General features: G+C 44.4%; 1 protein-coding gene across 1 annotated transcript in view; it reads right to left on the bottom strand.

Moving 5' to 3' along the window:
• Positions 1-1,148: 1,148 nt before the first annotated feature.
• The window catches only part of LOC102438052 (dynein heavy chain 9, axonemal-like), a 63,972-nt gene continuing 45,329 nt past the window's right edge, over positions 1,149-19,791 (bottom strand). Inside the window, exons 12-14 of the mRNA XM_023743861.1 lie at positions 16,174-16,356; positions 2,121-2,510; positions 1,149-1,437 (exon numbers count right to left, since the gene is read on the bottom strand). Of these exons, the coding sequence (XP_023599629.1) occupies positions 1,210-1,437; positions 2,121-2,510; positions 16,174-16,356 (801 nt within the window). The 3' untranslated portion in view covers positions 1,149-1,209. The remainder of the gene's footprint in view (positions 1,438-2,120; positions 2,511-16,173; positions 16,357-19,791) is intronic.

Below are 19,791 nucleotides of genomic sequence, written 5' to 3'. Positions count from 1 at the left end.
AGCACGCAGGCCTTCTTTCTCGGAAGGCCCGGAAGTCTCATTCCAAATTTGGGAGACAAAGGACTGGAAAAAGTATTAATAAAGAGAGTTTCCTCCATATTGGGGGGGCCAGAATTTGAAAGACACATTTTTCTCTGGGCCTCCACAAAATTTAATAATAAAATGTAACTCCTGTAGTCTGGGCTGCAGTTCAGCCTCTGCTTTGGCAGGGTGCTGTAACTGTGGTCAGCTGGCCAGCTTAATAAAGGCTCTTAAATTTAAATTCTGAGTCGGTGGTCTATCTCGCTGAAGTGAACCCATAACATTTGGAGGCCCCACCCATAACAGTAGGTGTTAGATAAAATGTATTGAATATGTGTGAATGTATGTGTGGAATATTCTCTAGAGTAGTGATCAGCAAAGTATGGCCCACTGTCGGCTTTTGTAAAGAAAACCTTGTTGGACTGTGCCAAACCCATTTATTTCTGTATTGTCTATGACTGCTTTGGGGCTACAGTGGCAGAATTGAGTAGTTGCAACCAAACTATATGCCCTGCAAAGCCTAAATTATTTACCATGATCCTTTACAGAAAATGTGTGTTGGCTCCTGGTCCAGAGTAATGCTTCTTAAACCCTAGTGTGCATACGACGCACCTGGGCAGCTTGTTAACAAGCAGACTGATTTACGGGTGATGCCAATGGTGCTCCTCTGTGGAGCAGCTGGGAACCAGAGTGCGGAGCGTAGGTGCCTGCAACAGCGTCAGGGCTCGTGCTTGTGGCTTTTTTCTCTTCAGCTCTTAAGGATCATTTATAACCCTGCAACTCAAAGCCTGGACCAGATACAGTTGGAGAATAAATCACTTTATTAGGGAAGGTTCAGTGTTAGGAAATGCCTCTCCCCTAGCTCCTAGGTCCACACTCTTCCAGCTCACCATCCCTTTAAGGCACTTCTCAGGCTCAGCTCTGTGGGGTTAGTTCGGCTTTTTTGGCTACGCTCGGCTCTTCTTAAGAGAGCTAAGCCTAGCCCAGAAGAGTCGAGCCTATCTCTTTATTCCTATAAGTAATCAAATGAAGAAAACATTCCTTAACAGAGCACAAGGCTAAAAGAATTGTACAGAATTGTGAGTGCTTATGATTTCTTGTCTTTATGTGTCTGTGATCACCCTCAGCCACCTGTCCCTCTGGGCAGTCGCCAGCCCAGCCTTGTTTTCTCAGTGGCTCCAAAGGAAGCTAAATCTGGAGAAGCAAAGCTACTCCAGCTAGAACCCACTTGGATGGGTTCTCCTTGGTCTTCAGGTTGAAAGTCCATATGTAGGTGGGTCCCCGCTGACATGTCTTGTATACAGGACAAGCATAGACACTGCGGCAATCTTGCTTGTCTGCAGGAATGGCCTTGATGAACATCACAGGCATCGGGGGTGTCAGATCCTTGAGCTTGGCCTCTGTAATGACCCCAGCCTGAGGACAAGAATGTGAGGAAAGCCATGTTAGATCAGACCCAGAGCTCCTGCAGAAGATCCAGGAGATGAGACTGGGAAGGGCTGGCTGCCTCTATGCCTTCCCCTCACAGATTCTTTCAGCAACCTGCAGTGGGATGCCTCTGATGCTGCTTTCTGGCCTAAATCACTTTTGCAAGGAGAGTTCCAAAAGCTGAAATTTTTCATATACAAATTAATCCCTTTGAGTCTACCTGAGTTTTATTTTTTGATTCATTCATTTCATAAGCATATTGAATGTAACTATTTGCCAGATGTCATGCTAGGTGCTGGGGTAAAGATGAGTAAGACACAGGTGTCAGCAAATGCTTTCGATTGTAAGCCTTTGGCTATATCCTGTTCTAGTTTCTGATGTGACCTCATCCACCCTCTAGAGCATTTTGACTTTTGAGCAGAGGAAGCTATGCTCCATCTTCATCCATAGAATAGGGATCAGAGCTGTTGCTTTTACCCACTCCCCTCCCTCTGCCAAGCCTGTGCTCTCTGCACCATCCCTGGTTGCCTCAAATGGCTTGTCAACCTCAAGGAAAGATTATCTAGGTCAGAAGATTCAGGAATATCCCTTTTAGTAAGCACACTTTATGGGAGGCAGTGTGTATTTAACCAGCCCATAGAGGGTGTCCCATGGCTCCTCCCAGGATTTACCTGTGCATCCCAGCGAGCACCTTCCATGAAGAGGCCATGGACATAGGCTCCTTCCCGAGGAGGGCTTCTGAAATCCTCTCTATTCTTCTTCGTCACGTCACATTGCAGGGCCATCTGGTCTAGTGGCCACTCATTCTTGCGGGCCATGGACTGCATTATGGCGGTCAGGAAGGACTGGGGGTTGAAGAAGCCTGTCAGCCACACCGTGGATGGCATTGCAAAGTCGCCTACCCAAGCCTCCAACTCCTTGATTCGGCTGAGGAGGTCCAAAAACCAGACGGCCAGGCCTGCCGTGGAAGGGTAGGCTCGTCTGGCCCAGGACTCTGGCACGGTGTCTAGGTACAGGTTGTTCTCTAAGTTCTCCATGTCGCTGGTCATGGTCAGCTCCCCCTGAAAACAAAGAATGGGAGGAGAAAGTGAGGGAGCAGCAAGTCCCTGCAAACAGCCAGCCTTGTGGATTTCTGGCTCATGGCCCTCAGAAAGACAGGAGAAGACTCCAGGGGTGGGCGACGCAATGACTGTCCCATCTAGTACTTTATTTGCAAAGTTTGTCTCATCCAAGGCTGGTCCTTTAAAACTCTCCCTGCTCCAGTTACATCAGTCTACGCCTACCTACTGGTGGTAGTGGACCTGCCCACTGCAGACCTCAAACCACCTGAGGGTTCCATGTCGATTCAACCCCATCCAAAACAAACTCGACTCTTCGCCAGCCTTCGCATGCAGCTTAGAAACATAAGGTTACACAGTTTAATTTACAGATGGTTTTCACTGAAAAACTTTCTTTACGAATTTCATTTAGCCATTGGAAGAGGGTTCCTTAAAGTCGCCTAATAGTTTGATTTCTTTTTTATTTTTAATATATTTTATTGATTTTTTTACAGAGAGGAAGGGAGAGGGATAGAGAGTTAGAAACATCAATGAGAGACAAACATCGATCAGCTGCCTTCTGCACTCCCCCTACTGGGGATGTGCCTGCAACCAAGGTACATGCCCTTGACTGGAATCAAACCTGGGACCCTTCAGTCCGCAGGCCGATGCTCTATCCACTGAGCCAAACCGGTTAGGGCTAATAGTTTGATTTCTGAAGGAAATCTTGATTTGGGGGAATACAGATCCTCAGGCTTCAGCTTTGTGTGTGTATGAAGAATGCTCATCTCTCATTCTCTTTTCTCATAATGTCTTTGGTATCAAGTTAATTTTGGCCTCATAACATTTGTTGGAAATTATTCCCTCTGCTTTTTATTTAAATTAAACCTTTTATTTTGAGATAATTGCAGATGCACATCTATATATATAAAAGGCTAATATGCACAGTGTCCCCTTGGGAATTCGACTGGGAGAGTGGGAGTTCCATCGCTCGCTATGACGTGTGCTGACCACCAGGGGGTGGCGCGGAACATGGCGGGCACACAAGGATTCGTTGTATAGTCACATCCGATTTTCTCCTGTCACATCCTTTCTATAACCCCTAGTGACCACTGTCCTAGTTTCCATTTCTGTGAGTTTGTCACTTCAGGAATACTATGTAATTGGAATCATAGAGTTTGAAACCTTTTGGGATTGCCTTTTTTTACTCAGCTTAATTCTCTAAAAATTTGTCCACGTTTTTGCAAATATCAAATAGTTCATTCTTGCCAAGGCCGGTTTCACTCAGTGGATGGAGCGTTGGCCTGTGGACTGAGGGGTCCCGGGTTCGATTCTGGTCGGGGGCATGTGCCTTGGTTGCGCGCACATCCCCAGTGGGAGGTGTGCAGGAGGCAGCTGATCGATGTTTCTCTCTCATTGATGTTTCTGGCTCTCTGTCTCTCTCCCTTCCTCTCTGTGGAAAGTCAATAAAATATATATTTTTAAAAAAATAGTTCATTCCTTTTTATTTCGGAGTAGTATTCCATAGTATGTGTAGTAGGCAGAATAATAGCCCCTCCCAGCTTTTTATTCTGTTTTGGGTATCTATCCTTCTACCCAGTACCACACAGTCTTAATTATCCTATCTATATACTGTAATAAGTCTTGAAATTAGGTAAACTACTTTTCCCCCACCTTATTCTTTTTCAAAATTGTTTTCACTCTTCTAGTTCTTTGTTTTTATACATAAATTTTAAAATAATCTCTTCTGTATCTACAAAAGGTTCTTGCTGCGATTTTGATAGAAATTGCATTAAACCTGTATATCCATTTGAGTAGAAATGACATCTTTACTGTGTTATGTTCCAGTCCATGAATAGTATATGGCCCTCTATTTATTTATATATTCTTTAATTTCTTTTACGTGTTTTGTAATTTTGAGTATACAAGTCCTGTATTTGTTAGATTTACATGCAAGTATTTTAATTTTTGAGTGGTTAAAATGGTTTAAATTTTGGTGTCCATGTTTTCATTGCTTGTATATAGAAATATTATTAATTTTTTTTGTGTGCTTATCTTGTATCCTGTGACCTTTCTGAATATTTTTGGTACTTTCTTTTAGTACTTTAATAATACCTCTCCACTGTCTTCTGCTTGCATAGGTTCCCACAAAACATTTGCTGTCATTTTTTTTCTCCTTTGTATATATTTTCTATTTTTACCTCTGGTTGCTTTTAAGATTTTTCTTTACCATTGGGTTTAAGAAACTTTATTGAGGTATCTTCACCTAGTTTTCATTAGACTTATTGTGTGGGACTTGTGCCTATGGGTTTATAGTTTTCATCAAATTTGCAGAAATGTGGTCCTCAATTCTTCAAATTAATTTTTTTCTGTTTACCTTCCCCTGCTCCAACCCTTTCCTCCTAGGACTCTAATTATACCTATGATTGATGATTGCACAGGTCATTGATGCTCCATACACTTATGTTTAGTCTTTTTTTTGGGGGGGGGATATAGGTTGATTTTTGCTCATTGACTATAAAGAAATCATGATTAATTTTGTATAATTTATTTATTTGACTACATATTGAAAATCAGATCAACCTTAAAGTCCATTTAAAATATATTTTCTTGTGAAACTTTACATACTTTGCATTAAGATTAAGAGAGTACTCACAGGTTTGAGTGATATAATGAAAACATATCATAGAACTTTGGGGCATCTTAGTATTGACCAATGCTACTTTTGGGGGAATTAGATATCCACACTTGAACATCATAAATTAATTCCACACAGCAATTCACTATTTCCTTGTAGACTGACATGTACAAGAAAGGAAAAGAAAATTCACAAGGTCCTGATGAAAATCAATCTAGTAGAATGAACACATTCTTTTGTTATTTCTTTGGCTTTGGCATCTACCACCCACACACCATTCATCTGAACCCTTTCATTGGCACAGTTTCCTTTTTGAGTTCCTTTTGAAAGTGTGTCCTACTTCCATCTGCCACCTCAGTTTTCCAGGGTGTCAAGTTGCTCTAAGTGTGAAGGCTTAAGATCTCTAAAGTTCACTGAAACAAGGCAGATTCTCCATGGAAGATGTGGGTGGTTTAGGGACAGATGTGACTGTTTTCATATCATGTGGTACTTGCGCCAGCCACAGACAGGTAAAGCTTCCCATCTGGACACACACAAATTTCACAGAGTCTTTGTGAGCTGCCAGCAGGACCCTGAGTTCCCTGAACCAACTTGGGTAAACATACAGTTTCAGTTTCAAGCACAAGCATCCCATCATTACTATGAAAAAGGATGTCCATTTGAGAAAGGGCCTTGATTTTCCCAGCATGAGCTTTCATATGAACACCTTTGGGGCATCCATGCTTAGACTTCGTGTGGGAGATTCTAATCTCAACTCCTGAAATGGGTCAGCTCTAACGAGAGGTGTTTCCACTGAAAGTTCAAAAAGAGCCCCTTCAGGCCCAGTTACTCGATGTCTATCAGCACCAACCACAACTTCACTTTCATCAGCAGTAAACAGTGGTTTGCCTTCTTTGGAACTGATCTGAAACTGTTGACTCTGGACTTTTACCATTTTGAGACCCACATTTTTTCCCCCAAATATGTTTTTATTGATTTCAGAGAGGAAGGGAGAGGGAGAGGCAGAGAGAGATAGAAACATAATGATGAAAGAGAATCATCGATTGGCTGCCTCCTGCATGGCCCATGCTGGGGATCGAGCCTGCAACCTGGGCATGTGCCCTTGACTGGAATAGAATCTGGGACCCTTCAGTTCTCAGGCCAATGCTCTATCCACTGAGCCAATCCAGCCAGGGCTTGAGACCCACTTTTAATCTTCCTTTAGAGTTGTGTGCATTTACAGTCACATTCTGAGTAGACTGTAGAAGCAGAGATGAGTCCCAGGCTTCTTTGGCGCAGGGAAAGAGGCACAGACTTGAGGTGCCTGAGGAGAGGCTGGGAAGGGAAGCCAGGCAGGGAGATGTGGCCGGAGTCCTGCATTGGGACTTTCTTGAGCTTCCAAACGTAAGCAGTTATTTCACCCCAGAGGAGCTCTTTTTTTTTTTCCTTTTCCCCTCATTTGGATAGTTTCATTACTCTATTTTCACTTACCAATTTTTCCTTCTGCACTACATAATTAATTGTTAATTCTCCAAAGTATTTTTTTTCATTTCAGATAATATATTTTTCATCTCCATATATTTCACTGTGTCTTTTTTAATATCTTTGTTTGCCATTTCATCATGGCCTTATTGTCTTCTATCTTCTTGGGACTTTCTTGAGCTTCCAAACTTAAGCAGTCATTTCACCCCAGAGGAGCTCTTTTTTTTTTCTTTTCCCCTCATTTGGATAGTTTCATTACTCTATTTTCACTTACTGAATTTTCTTCTGCACTACATAATTGTTAATTCTCCAAAGTATTTTTTTTCATTTCAGATAATATATTTTTCATCTCCATATATTTCACTGTGTCTTTTTTTATATCTTTGTTTGCCATTTCATCATGGCCTTATTGTCTTCTATCTTCTTGAACATATAGAGCAAACTCATAATAGTTGTCTCAACATCCTTGTCTACTAATTCCATCATCCCTGCCATTTCTGGCTCCATTGCCTCCTGCACATCTCCTACTGGGGATGTGCCCGCAACCCAGGTACATGCCCTTGACCGGAATCGAACCTGGGACCCTTGAGTCCGCAGGCCGACGCTCTATCTACTGAGCCAAACCGATTTCGGCTGGAATTTATTTTTTGCTTGTAGTTAACTCACTCTAAAGGATTGGTCAGAAGCCTGCATTTCAGCTTTGTGTTAGTGGGAAGCAGGGAGGGTCTAGACTGGCTTTTAGTCTAGGTCCAATACTGAGGCTTCTCCCTCAGACCTCCTGTTGTGTGAGTCTTTTCTACTCTGCTAGTGGGAACGCAGTCTGTTCTCCGCTTTGTGTGAGTTCTGATAATTGTTTGCACTGCTCCTTTCTGGTGGTCTTTCCCAGCTTTGGGAGTTTTTTTCTCACTCATGTGCAGAGCAGTAGCCAGCCCAGTCTCGGGGTGCGTCTGCAGATCTCTGGAGCTCTGTGCAGTCCCTGCCTTGGGTGTTCTACTCTGCAACTGGACCTTGGCCCCAGGAACTCACTTGCTTCCTTAGTTCAGCAGAATTTGGGACTTTTTCCTGAGGCTTCCTCCACACAGTAAGTTTATGCAATGAGGGGCTCATTCAATGAGGGGAAACCTTTCTTGTTTCCTTTTATTCTTTTTTTTTTAAAGAGGAAGGGAGAGGGAGAGAGACATAGAAACATCAATGATGAGAGAGAATCATTGATTGGCTGCCTCCTGCACACCCCACACGGGATTGAGCCCACAACCTCGGCATGTGCCCTGATCGGAAATCGAATCATGCCTCCTAGTTCATAGGTCGATGCTCAACCACGGACCCATCGCCTGGGCTTATTTCCCTTTTCCCAAGTACCACAGTCCTGGGGTACCTGTCGTTTTTCACATATTGTCTGGTTTCTAGTTAAGGTAAATCTGGTTTGTCGGCCATAAAAAGAAAACCAGACAAGTCACTTTTAAGCATCAATTCAATACTTCACAGAGGTTACTATCACAGTTACAAAAATTTCCTTTTGTAACCAGGGTCCGTCTCTGTTTGGGCCAAAAAGGAACTCTCAGTGTGGAAAAGGAATCATTAAAAAACTTAAAGTCGTCAAGCCAAGGACCTTTAATGGACTGATGAATGTGCGTCTGTGTGATTTTCTAAATCCCTGATTTATAAAGGCAAGCACACTGACTTCTTCCCAGGCCACACGGTATTTGCAGTGGTGAACACGCAAATTACTTTCAACAGAACGACACCTACTGAGGAGTGAATGGGTGCAGCTGAGCAGCTGAGCTCCCTTACTCCCCCTCACATCCCCTTTGCTCTTAGACACACAGCCACACAGCGAGGGCTATCCTAATGCTTTTCTCCCAGAAATGTGTAACAGTGAGAAGAATCCTTACTTGCTGAGCTGATAGTCTAACTGAGGAAGCAGGGTTTATATCTGTGGAAAGGCTTGAGTGATGACTTAAGAGCAGTTTCTAAGAGATGCGGTTGAGTGTTGATGGATCCAGGAGCACTGCTGGATCTATAAGTGTAGACGAGTACCGTGAACACGATCAGGTGGCACACGTCAGAGGAAGGCTTATAAACAAGGTACATGTACAGGTGTGTTTCTAAGATGGGAAAAGCCATAGCTAGGCAAAGGGGCTAGGGGAGGGCTGTGGCACGCATGTCTTGGCAGCGCTGGGGGCTGCATCACACAGAGAGGGCAGTGGCTGTGCACAGTGTCGTCTAGGGAGGCAGGAGGGCTGGGAGGCCCGAATCAGTGGTTCTCAACACTCCTTTTCTAACAGACATGATGGGTGATGCCCATAAACAGGACACAGTCCCACTACCCAGTAGCCTTGATGCCGCTTCACTTCACTCATTCATGAAAGAGAATAGAATCAGGTGCGTGAAAGTGATCACAAGCAAGGCAAAGCTGCTCACGTAATGCATTGGTGCGCCACGAAGCCGGAGAAGCACGGAAGGGGTGTGGGTTGGTGGCTGGGGGAACCAGTGGGTCCACATCAGTCAGGCTAATGCAGCAACTTGTCTATGGGAGGCAGCTCCAACCCTCAGAGTTGACAGGTGAGAGAACCCTCTGCTATGGGCTGAATTGTATCCACCAAATTTGTATATTGAAGCCCTAACCCACAATGTGACTGTATTGGAGATGGGCCTTTAGGAGGTAATTAATGTTAAATGAGGTCTTAAAGGTGGACCTAGTCCAGTGGTCGGCAAACTGCGGCCCCTTGAGTGTGGCTCTTCCACAAAATACCACGTGCGGGCATGCATGTACAGTGCAATTGAAACTTCGTGGCCACACTCAAGGGGCCAAAGAGCCGCATGTGGCTTGCGAGCCGCAATTTGCCAAACACTGAACTAGTCCAATAGGATTGGTGGCCTTATAAGAAAAAGAAGATTAATCTCTCTCTCATATTCCTCCCTCCCTCTCCCCTGGCCATATGAAGAGGAGAGAGAAAGTGGCCATGTGTAAACCTTGAGGACTGTGAGAAAATAAGTGCCTGTTGCTTAAGCACCCCCAGGTTGTGGTATTTTGTTATTGCAGCCTGACCTGACTAATACACCCCAGAGAAGAGAACCAGAAGGGCGGTCCATGGTAGAAGTATTTGCAATGGACCAAAACAATGGCCTTTAAGAGCTCAAACCATTTAGTGGGGAGGGGCTTCAGTCCACCTTTGGGCAGGATGAGGGACTCTTTTTCTGGGAAAACTATCTGACATCCTCCCTAGAGGACATAGCTGGTAGGCAAGTCCCTACCCATTGTTTTGGGCCTTACATTGCATGCAATACAGATGCCTTATCCGTGGTCGGCAAACCGTGGCTCACGAGCCACATGCGGCTCTTTGGCCCCTTGAGTGTGGCTCTTCCACAAAATACCACGTGTGGGAGCACACGTACAGTGCAATTGAAACTTCATGGCCCATGTGCAGAAGTTGGTATTTTGTGGAAGAGCCGGTATTTTGTGGAAGAGCCACGCTCAAGGGGCCAAAGAGCCGCATGTGGCTCGCGAGCTGCGGTTTGCTGAGCCGCAGTTTGCCAACCACTGCCTTAGGCCTACTGTGTCCGATCCAATGACTACTAGCCCTATGTAGCTACTTAACTGCAAGTGAATTAAAATGATAAAATTAAATATTCCTTCCTTAGTCACATTAGCTACATTTCAGAGAGGAAAAGAGAGAAAGAGGGAGATAGAAATATCAATGATGAGAGAATCATTGATTGGCTGCCTCTTGTATGCCCCACACTGGGGATCGAGCCCACAACCTGGACATTTGCCCTTGACCAGAATCGAACTTGGCACCCTTCAGTCCACAGGCCGACACTCTATCCACTGAGCAAAACTGGCTAGGGCTATATTTAAGTCTTTAAAAAAATGTATTGATTTTTATATATAGAGAGAGAGGAAGGGAGAGAGAGAGAAACATCGATTTGTTGCTCCACTTAGTTATGCTTTCATTGGTTGATTCTTGTATATGCCCTGACTGGGGATTGACTTGCAACCTTGGTGTATCAGAAAAATGCTTTAACCAACTGAGCTACCTGGCCAGGGCTCTACTTGTTGCAATTTTAATAAAACATGTTTTTTGGGGGGCATACTCTCACACAAACTTGCTTGCCAAACAGTAGTTAAGAAGATATGCAGACAAATTAAGACTCATTACAAAATTAAAGTCCAAGAGACAAAAAAAATACATGGGCCATATTTATTTTCCTTTTTAAAATTAAAAAATTAAGAATTTTTTATTGGCCATTTTACTTACATGATTATACAAAGCTCTGGGGTTTTGTTCAATTTGGGTGTGTCTATGGAAATGTATCATACATGTGAGTATTGTCTGCCATGTGAGTAGACCGGAGTAAATGTCCCCCATCCTGGAGTCATCCCATAACATGACTGACAGACTGGGTCAGCAGTACTGGAAACAGAGTGGTGAAGATGTCCTGTCCTTTGGCGCCTCTTCTGAGGGCTATGAGAGAGAGACTCAGACGGGACTGGGTCTGCCGGCCACTGTCATTTGCTTGTACAGTGAAGTCCTGTGTTTCCGAGTATCTCCCTGGCTGAGTCCACTCCTTACTCTGGGTTACCATGCCTCCTACAGCCAAGTGCCACCCTGACAACAGTGATGTCACATGAGCACCTACTTCTCCGACTTCTGTTGTGATAAGGAATGATGTGGTTAAGGTTAAAATATATGCAGGAGAGAAGATTTTTAGGGCAGTGAAACTAGTCTCTAAGACACTATAATGGTGGATACATGTCATTACACACTTCTCCAAATCCACAGAATGTACAGCATCAAGAGTGGACCCTACCCGGCTGGCGTGGCTCAGTGGTTGAGCAGTGACCTATGAACCAGGAGGTCAGGGATCGATTCCGGTCAAGGGCACATGCCCGGGTTGTGGGCTCAATCCCGAATGGGGGGCATGCAGGAGGCAGCTGATCAATGATTCCCTCTCATCAATGATTCTCTCTCACTTTTCTGAAATCAGTAAAAAAAAAAAAAAAAAAGAGTGGACCCTAATGTAAGCTATGGTCCTTGCTTGGGTCACTGTGATGAATCAAAGTAGGTTCATCAGTGGTAACAGCTGGACCACTCTGTGGGGGAAGTTGACAGTGGGAAGAGCTGTGCATGGAGGGGGCAGAGCGACATGGAACTCTCTGTACCTTCTGCACAATTTTGCTGTAAATCTAAAAATGCTCTAAAAATAAAACCTGACAGTAAAAAATAGGCAATGCTTACATTTTAACACCCTTCAGAAATCTGAAATCATTTTGATAACAGAGGAACATAAGACATGTAACTTGGTTTTCTTAAGAATTTCTCACATCTGCTTATGATTATAATTTATTGTGACAGAGATTTTGCATTCACTAATTGAAGGTGCGAATGAGGGAGCCTTAGGGAAGTGCTGTGGTTTAGGTTTTGTCAGTTGGAGAGTGAAGCAGGAAGGAGTTAGGGAAAGAAGAAATCATTGGCCTGGTATTTCCGTTTCTGATCTCGGATATTCCCATGACCTTGAGCGGAGGTAGGAATGCTTTGTCTTCAGAGGAAGGGTGAGAAGAAACAAGAGAACGCTGCCCTCTATTCACTAAGTGGAACTGTGTCCCTCTTAGGAGAAGAATAGATCTACAGCCTCTAGGACAGCATTTCCTGAAAGGTATTCAGAAAAAAATTGCTTATTAAGATGCTGCCAGAGTGGTGGAGGTTGGAGTTGGCAGACGGGAAGTTTCTGTGGCCAAACTCTGGGTAGTGAGGCCCTTCTTAGACTCAGGCCCACCAGCCCAGGCAAGCCTGCTTAGTCTGCTCAAGCCCAGTTCCCTAGACTCCTCCAGCCTGGATCCCACGTAAGGCCAATGAACATCTGCACTTATTCACAGGTCAACAGGCAACGAAAAGAAAACCTACGGAGAAACAGTGAATCCTTCTTTTAAGAAAATGACCCATTTCAGGGTCCTGTGACTTGCTTGCTACATGTCAGCATTGCGGGGAAATCTGGGGGAACTAGGGGTTGGGGGTACGTGATGGTGGATATGAGGGCTACCTGGCTGTGACCTTAACCATTGTATTCATCTATTTTATCGATAAGTGCTCTCATAAACTTTCTTTGATATATAGAATAAAAATCTTATTTTTCTGGTAGGCCTTCATTGCTTTAAGTCACTGAGCTTGTTAAAAGCTCAGATTCGTAGCCTCCAGTCCAGGACTCCAACCTCTGGAGGGCCAAGACCATCTGTCTGGAAAGGGCACTGCTGCAGTGTCTGAAGTGGCTGGTGCTCTGGGCTTGCATGCGCGCAGCCAGCATCCGTCCCCGGGGACATCAGCACCCACGCGCTTCCTTCTCCAGGGGCTGCCGGCTGCCCCTGTTCTGAGGGTGAGCTCCTGCCTGCTTTTTCCTGTATGAAGATGGTCTTTGCAATCAGTTTTCTTTTGTATAAAACATGAGCGGTGAGGAAGGTGGGAATGATATGGGTTCTACCCCTTCCTGGCTGGCTTCCAGGAGGAGGGTGACCGCAGCCCATCCACCTGAGGTTCTGATGGAGTGTGGCCAGAAGACAGAAGGCATTTGGGCTGGCAGCTGCCTGGTGGGTGGTATCTGTCAGTCATTAAAGGGCCACAGCCAGGCACCCCTCTCAGACCTGCCCTGTAACACGCAGTGGATCAGAGTAAGTAGCCAGAGTAACTCTCCAAGTCTGCAAGCTGGCCTTTCAGTTTCAACATCTTTCACATACTTAGAAACCAATTTTGTCAAGCAGAAGGGGTAATCAGCCTCTGAAGCATAGGGGGAAAAGTCTGATGCCATCAGACATTTGAATAATTAAAAAAAAAAGTTCTCAGCCCCGCCCAGATTCTAGGCTGGCCATGGCTCCGCCTACGACAGCACTTCCCAAAAATGCAATACAATGCAAGCTGCAAATGAGAGCTGTGTAGGCACTTTTACATTTTCTGGTAGTCACATTTAGAAAAGTAAAAAAACAAAAAACAGATGAACTTAATTTTTGCAATGTATTTTATTTAATTCAATATATCTAAAATGTCAAATATTTCAATATGTGATCAATATAAAACTATTAATGAGGTATTTTACATTTAAAAATCTTTGAAATCTGGCATTTCATTTACGCTTATGACACATCTGATTGGGACTAGCCATGTTTCAGGTGCTAACCTGTCATTAGCAGCTACTGCAGTGTACGGGGCAGGTTTAAGAATTTGGAGTCTCATGTAATTTTCTTACACAGGCAGAGAATTTTCACCACTGCATGACCCTTTGAAATGTATAACTAGTTGTTATTGTGAAGAATGAATTGGCCTTGGCCTTTGGGAGTTTTGTACATCAGGCTTTTGTGCATTTGGTTAGTGGGAGTCAGGGCCTTTGACCAGTCAGCTCTGATACACTTGCAGGACCTGGTTCTTCACTGTGTAAGGCTGAGCGCCAGATTTCTGACGGTGGTGAATTCCCGAGGGAATTCCTCTCTGTGGAAACATGGTTGTGACCAGCTGACCACCCCCGGGTGACCACCCTGCCTTCCCCACAAGCTGTGTGCTTTGAGTTCTCACAGTTATCCGGGCCTCTCAGTTCAGCTAACACATTTTGGGTAGCATTATGGTTTCCCATCCAGCCAACTGTGAATGATTACAAGTAAGAATTTCTTTATCATAAACGCTAAGAGTGTTGATTTAATGATTAAAAAAGTTAGATGTTTTCTAACTTGGTGCCCAGCCTGGGCAGAGCATTTGGGTTTGCCTGTTTACTGTGCCAGGTAGCGTAAGTTGTCCCATGTCCTCCTGTGCTCCACCTAAAACCCTCCTAGAACTTTAAAGTGACTGTTGAAGAGAAAGAGAGGAAAGGAAAGAAGTGAGAATTTCCTCCCCACCCCCCGCCAGGTAAGCTGGTCAGCAAGGCCGATCATGGTTTCCCACCAGCGTTCGGGTGAGAATCTTGGAGCTGAGTGGTTTCTCACTTCTTCATCCATCAGAAGGCGCCCCTCTAGCATGGAGGGCAAAGAGCTCATGGATCAGCCCCGCTTGCCTAGACTGGAATAAAGAGAAACCTCCCTGCCTCCCTCGCCTTTTCCCAGGCACGCTCTGCAATTCTGACACCAAACCTCAGGGAAAGCTCTTGGCAGAAAAATGAGTGAATGAATTGGAAGTCGAATGGGTAAACAGACGGCACCAAATTGCATGGATCCAATAGGCTAAGGTTGCAACAAATCTACTCAAGATAATTACTAATGTATACCTGCCTGCCACAGTAATGGAGCTGCACCGTGTGACAGGCAGAGTCCTTATTTACACTTGAGATTGTTCTACAAAGTTTTGTATTTCATTTCATTACAAGCTGGAGCCTAATTTGGAAACATTATGAAGCATTGTCAGCTTTCAACATCCCTTCCCATCTCACCTTTCTCCTTATTTCCCTCCATCCATATTGGGGGCAGAAGGGAAATGAACAGATTTTTAAAAACCCACTAACCTAGATTTTGCAGTTTATTAGGTAGTTTCTATGTGACCACATTGGGAAGAAACTCCTGTCTGGTTCCCCTGTGCACACGTGACCATCGGCCTGGAAGGCAGCAGCACACCACAGCCCGACGTCCAGGGCTGGGCTGAGATTTCATTGTTGGCTACAAAAGTGGGCTCTCACTTTCCCTCTGTGTGGGGTCACAATTCTTTTACTAAACTGACAAGTCCCCTTCCGCCGCTCCTAAAAGGCAGCAGGCCCTCCCCACTTACATGTTTACAGGTGAATGGTTATAACAATGCCTACCTATTAGGCTCTGTGCTCCGCATTTGACATCATTGCTTATGGTGCAAAAAGTAACCTTGTTTACATAAACGCTTGTAGAAATAGGAGGCTCTTTCACCGATCGCAGAAACCTCAGCTTGTGCAACCTTGGCTCTTTCAGATCTTTGGATCTTAGAACCACCTCAAGGTTGTAAAAGATTAAAATTCTTTCCATCCCCCTCATGGGGTGATAAGACTTCCTGCTAATATCTATGGGTACTTACCACAATGTTCTCAACACTCTATGTAAATGAATTTACTTAATTATTCCAAAGCTCTATGAAATCATCCCTGTTTTACAGATGAAGAAACTGAGACACAGCGAGGTTTAAGTCACGTTAAGGCCACAGAGTGAGGACATGGAAGAGTTGGGAGTTGATGCCCGTCTAGAACCGTACTTTTAGGACCCGAGGACAGAAACCGCAGTGCAGCCTCCTGGAAACTCAGAGGCAATCCACCTTTATGCCTCACGGGAAAGCGATGTTACCTATGGCAGTAGAAGACACTCAGGTGTGAAGACTTCTGTCTCGTTTGGTCATTCAGAGTGTAGTCTCCTGGGCAGCTCACCTACCCGACCAGCCAGTCATAGCTCATTCTAACCTCACCACAGCGTCAGGCTTCTGGGCCTTGTATCTTACCCGCCCTGCAACATGAGCAGACTCCGGTTTCTGGGGTGACACCCTCTTAGGCATTTGGAAATGCTGCAGGAGAACTGGTCTCCAGCTCTCAGGATCCCCGGTCCCACTTTCTCCTCAAGGCGGCCCAGCTGGCAACGCCCTTCCCACCCAAGTTCTCACGCACCTTCAGGCCGAGGTGCAGCTCCCTCAGCGAGCGCCGGACCTCCCTGGTGAGTGTGTTCATCCGCTCACACTCCTGCAAGGCAACCACGATGTAGGGGGTGCGCTCCTCCACCCTGGCCATCAGCTCTGGGATGTTAAACTCGTCCGTCACCCGCTCCAGTATTTCTTCCAGAAGGGCCTTGACCTGCCCACACAGGAAACACAGGGTTAGAAAGGGGGTCTAATTCTCCGGAAGGACTCGCTGTCCAGTATTAAGGCACTAAAGGTGACAATTATCCATCCCTGGCCCTCCTCTGGCCTGCTTGCTTAGGTCAACGAGGTCAGGGGTTGAGGACCAACCACGGATGGCGTTGCCATAAGCTGTGACTTAAGCAACCAGCTGAAAAGATGAACACAGATGCTTTTCCAAGAGCTGAGAGCTGGAGAAACCCAGATCTGAAACAGCTGTGAGAATCAAACCGGAAAGGCATTTGGGCCACACGAAGCTGGTATGTGTATTCCATTCTGAGTTTCCAGGAGGCTGCACTGTGGTATCTGTCCTCGGGGCCTGGAAGAAGCACCCCCATCTATCATGCAAACCTCCTCCCCACCCCAAGGTGCCTTTTGTCACACAACCTGTCAGCTAATTAGACCAGGGGAGCGAGAACAGCAGGGCCTCTCTCCTGGAAATTGGAGTTGAGGTACCGAGATACTGACTTATTTGGGGGTAAGCGTTTGGAGGCTGAGCCTGCCATTTTGAAGTAATGAGGAAGCCCAGGAGGTCTGTCAGCAGAGAAAGAAAAGTGAAACCAGTGCAGACATAAGACCTGTGGCCAGCAGAGAAGGAGGGAGTGAGCAGCCTTCAGGGCCCTCAGAGGCAAGTAGTGGCAGTCTAAGGTTTTCGTCTCTTCATCATCTCTCTCCCCATCTTCTTAACTGGTCCCTATCTTGTTCATGAAATTACCTCTTCCTTCTTGTTTTGGGGTACAGTCCTGGGGCCCAGCCCTTCCATGGCCCAAGTAGGCCAATCAGATATTTTTTTTCCAGGAACATGAAAATTTGAAACTCAAGACTAGGATCCAGGGGCAAAAAGTGGCTGGAGTCACTGCCAGGGTGGAAGTGCCCGAGAGGACAATCCACTTGACTTCTTTCTCAGGATTACTTTAAATATATATATATACATATATATATTTAAATCAATATATATATTGATTTCAGAGAGGAAGGAAGAAGGAGAGAGAGATAGAAACATTAATGATGAGAGAGAATCATTGACCAGCTGCCTCCTGCATACCCTCTACTGGGGATCAAGCCCACAACCTGGGCATGTGTCCTGACTGGGAATCGAACCCTGACCTCCTGGTTCATAGGCTGATGCTCAACCACTGAGCTACAGCAGTTGGGCCCAGGATTCCTTTGATACGGTGAGCTATTTCTTGCCTATTTCAGCTAAATTGGTCTCTGTTGCTTGCCACCAAAGGACCCCAACTGAGTGAATACGGTCCTGTTATGCATTACCTATGTGAATTTTAGCAAGTCATTTAGGTCTCAATTTTCTGAATCTATAAAAATTTCTAAGAGCGTTTTTATCCACCTGTCCCCTCTCCCCTAACTCCCGGGGCTGATGCAGAGATCAAATAAAATGAGTTGATGAATGTGGCAGCATCTGAAAGCTATAAAAAAATCCATATAAATGTAAAGGATTATTAATATTCGCGTTGCCTTGTATTGTTAACATAGAATACATTCTCTAGGAAAAGAGCTGATGTTAGAAAAAGGGAAGTACAGCTCATCACCCTGTCACAAATGGGTCTCTGGTGCTGTCACAGCAGCAACTGGAATGGAATTTTAATGGTACCTGAAAGCTGCTGCTGGGCTAGAAGACAAATGGCTGAAATTATATCATATTTCTGTCTCTGGAGCAGAATTTGAAGAAACAGTCCTATAACAGTGAGCTGCCATTCAGACGTTATTCACAAAGAGATGAAAAGATAGTCTGGAGGCATTGTTCCAAAATACATTGAATGCGGGAAACAGAGTTCTATTCTGTCACTGATCCCGCGGAGCGCGTGGAGACGGGCCGAGGCCGGGAGGACTGTTAGGGACATCCACAAGCCGGTCTTCTGCTCAGAGAAGCCCTGCAGATGGGAGGCGTGGGCTCCAAGGGATGTGGTCTACTTTACTTACACAAACACCTCTGCCGTTTTTTCTTTTGGGGAAGGTAATAAATGCTTACCATAAGGGTCTAAACATTACAGACCCATATGATATTAGAAGCAAAATCCTCCCACAATTTTGCCTATTTCCTCAAAGGGGGGGGGAACCCACTAACTGCTAATGTTTGGGTTTCTAATTCCTCTAGGCATCCTTCAACGCATATAACTCCCTCCCTCCCGTCCCCTCCCTTCCCCTCTCCTTCCTTCCTTTCTTTCTTCCTTTCTTTCTTTCTTTCTTTCTTTCTTTCTTTCTTTCTTTCTTTCTTTCTTCTTTCTTTCTTTTATCACCAATGGAATCACACTATACACAGCTTTTCCCACCTTGTAATAAATTTGGACATGTTCCATATGGATTTGCCTTGTTTTTTTTTTTTTTTTTTTTTTTTTTTTAAACAGTATAGCTTATTTCACTGGTGCGGCAGACCATAGTTTATTATGTTACTCCCTATTGCATGTTTGGTCTGTTTATTATTTCTACTACTATAAGCAATAAATAAGTAATAAATAAATAGAAATATATCATAAAATCTGTGCACTTTTGAGTGTTCCCACTGATGGTTGAATTCCTACACATAAAATTATGAGTAAAAATATGAAGATTTTAAATTTTAGTAGCTATGGTCAGATTGTTCTATAATTTAAACCTCCACCAGCAGAAACAAGAGTGCCTGTTGTCCTAGGCCAGTGATGGCGAACCTTTTGAGCTCGGCGTGTCAGCATTTTGAAAAACCCTAACTTAACTCTGGTGCCATGTCACATATAGAAATTTTTTGATATTTGCAACCATAGTAAAACAAAGACTTATATTTTTGATATTTATTTTATATATTTAAATGCCATTTAACAAAGAAAAATCAACCAAAAAAATGAGTTCACATGTCACCTCTGACACGCGTGTCATAGGTTTGCCATCACTGTCCTAGGCCCTCTTCACTGCATAGTATCACATTAAATTTTTTTTTGCCATTAGGTGAAAAATGATATTTCACTTAAGTTCATTTAGTTATAGTGACATTGAGAATATTTTTATTGGCCACTTGTATTATTATGGCCAATGATTATGAATTTATTTTGTGTCCTCCTTCCCCCTCCTCTCTTCTCTTTCCTTCTTTTCTCATATGTAAGAACTCTGTATAATAGCAAAAGTTGCCCACTTCCTGGTATCTGTGGTGCTAATAGGTTTTCCTAGTTTGGCAGTGATCATAGTTCATCCATTTCTGAAAGACACACACACACACACACACACACACACACACACACACACACTTCCTTGAATTAGTTGGAAGAAGGGGATAAGGAAATTATAAGAAACTGGAAGCTTCTTTGAATTTTACTTGGAGAATATTCTATTACTTATATCGCCCCAGCTTTTTTCATTTTTAGAGCTGGGAATGTTTTCCATTCTACATGGTTTAGATTCTGGG

The sequence above is a fragment of the Myotis lucifugus genome, unplaced genomic scaffold (assembly GCF_000147115.1).
Source record: "Myotis lucifugus unplaced genomic scaffold, Myoluc2.0 scaffold_416, whole genome shotgun sequence".
Taxonomy (NCBI): domain Eukaryota; kingdom Metazoa; phylum Chordata; class Mammalia; order Chiroptera; family Vespertilionidae; genus Myotis; species Myotis lucifugus.
The sequence above is the reverse complement of the archived record's forward strand: the minus strand, read 5'-3'. Positions and strand labels throughout refer to the sequence as shown.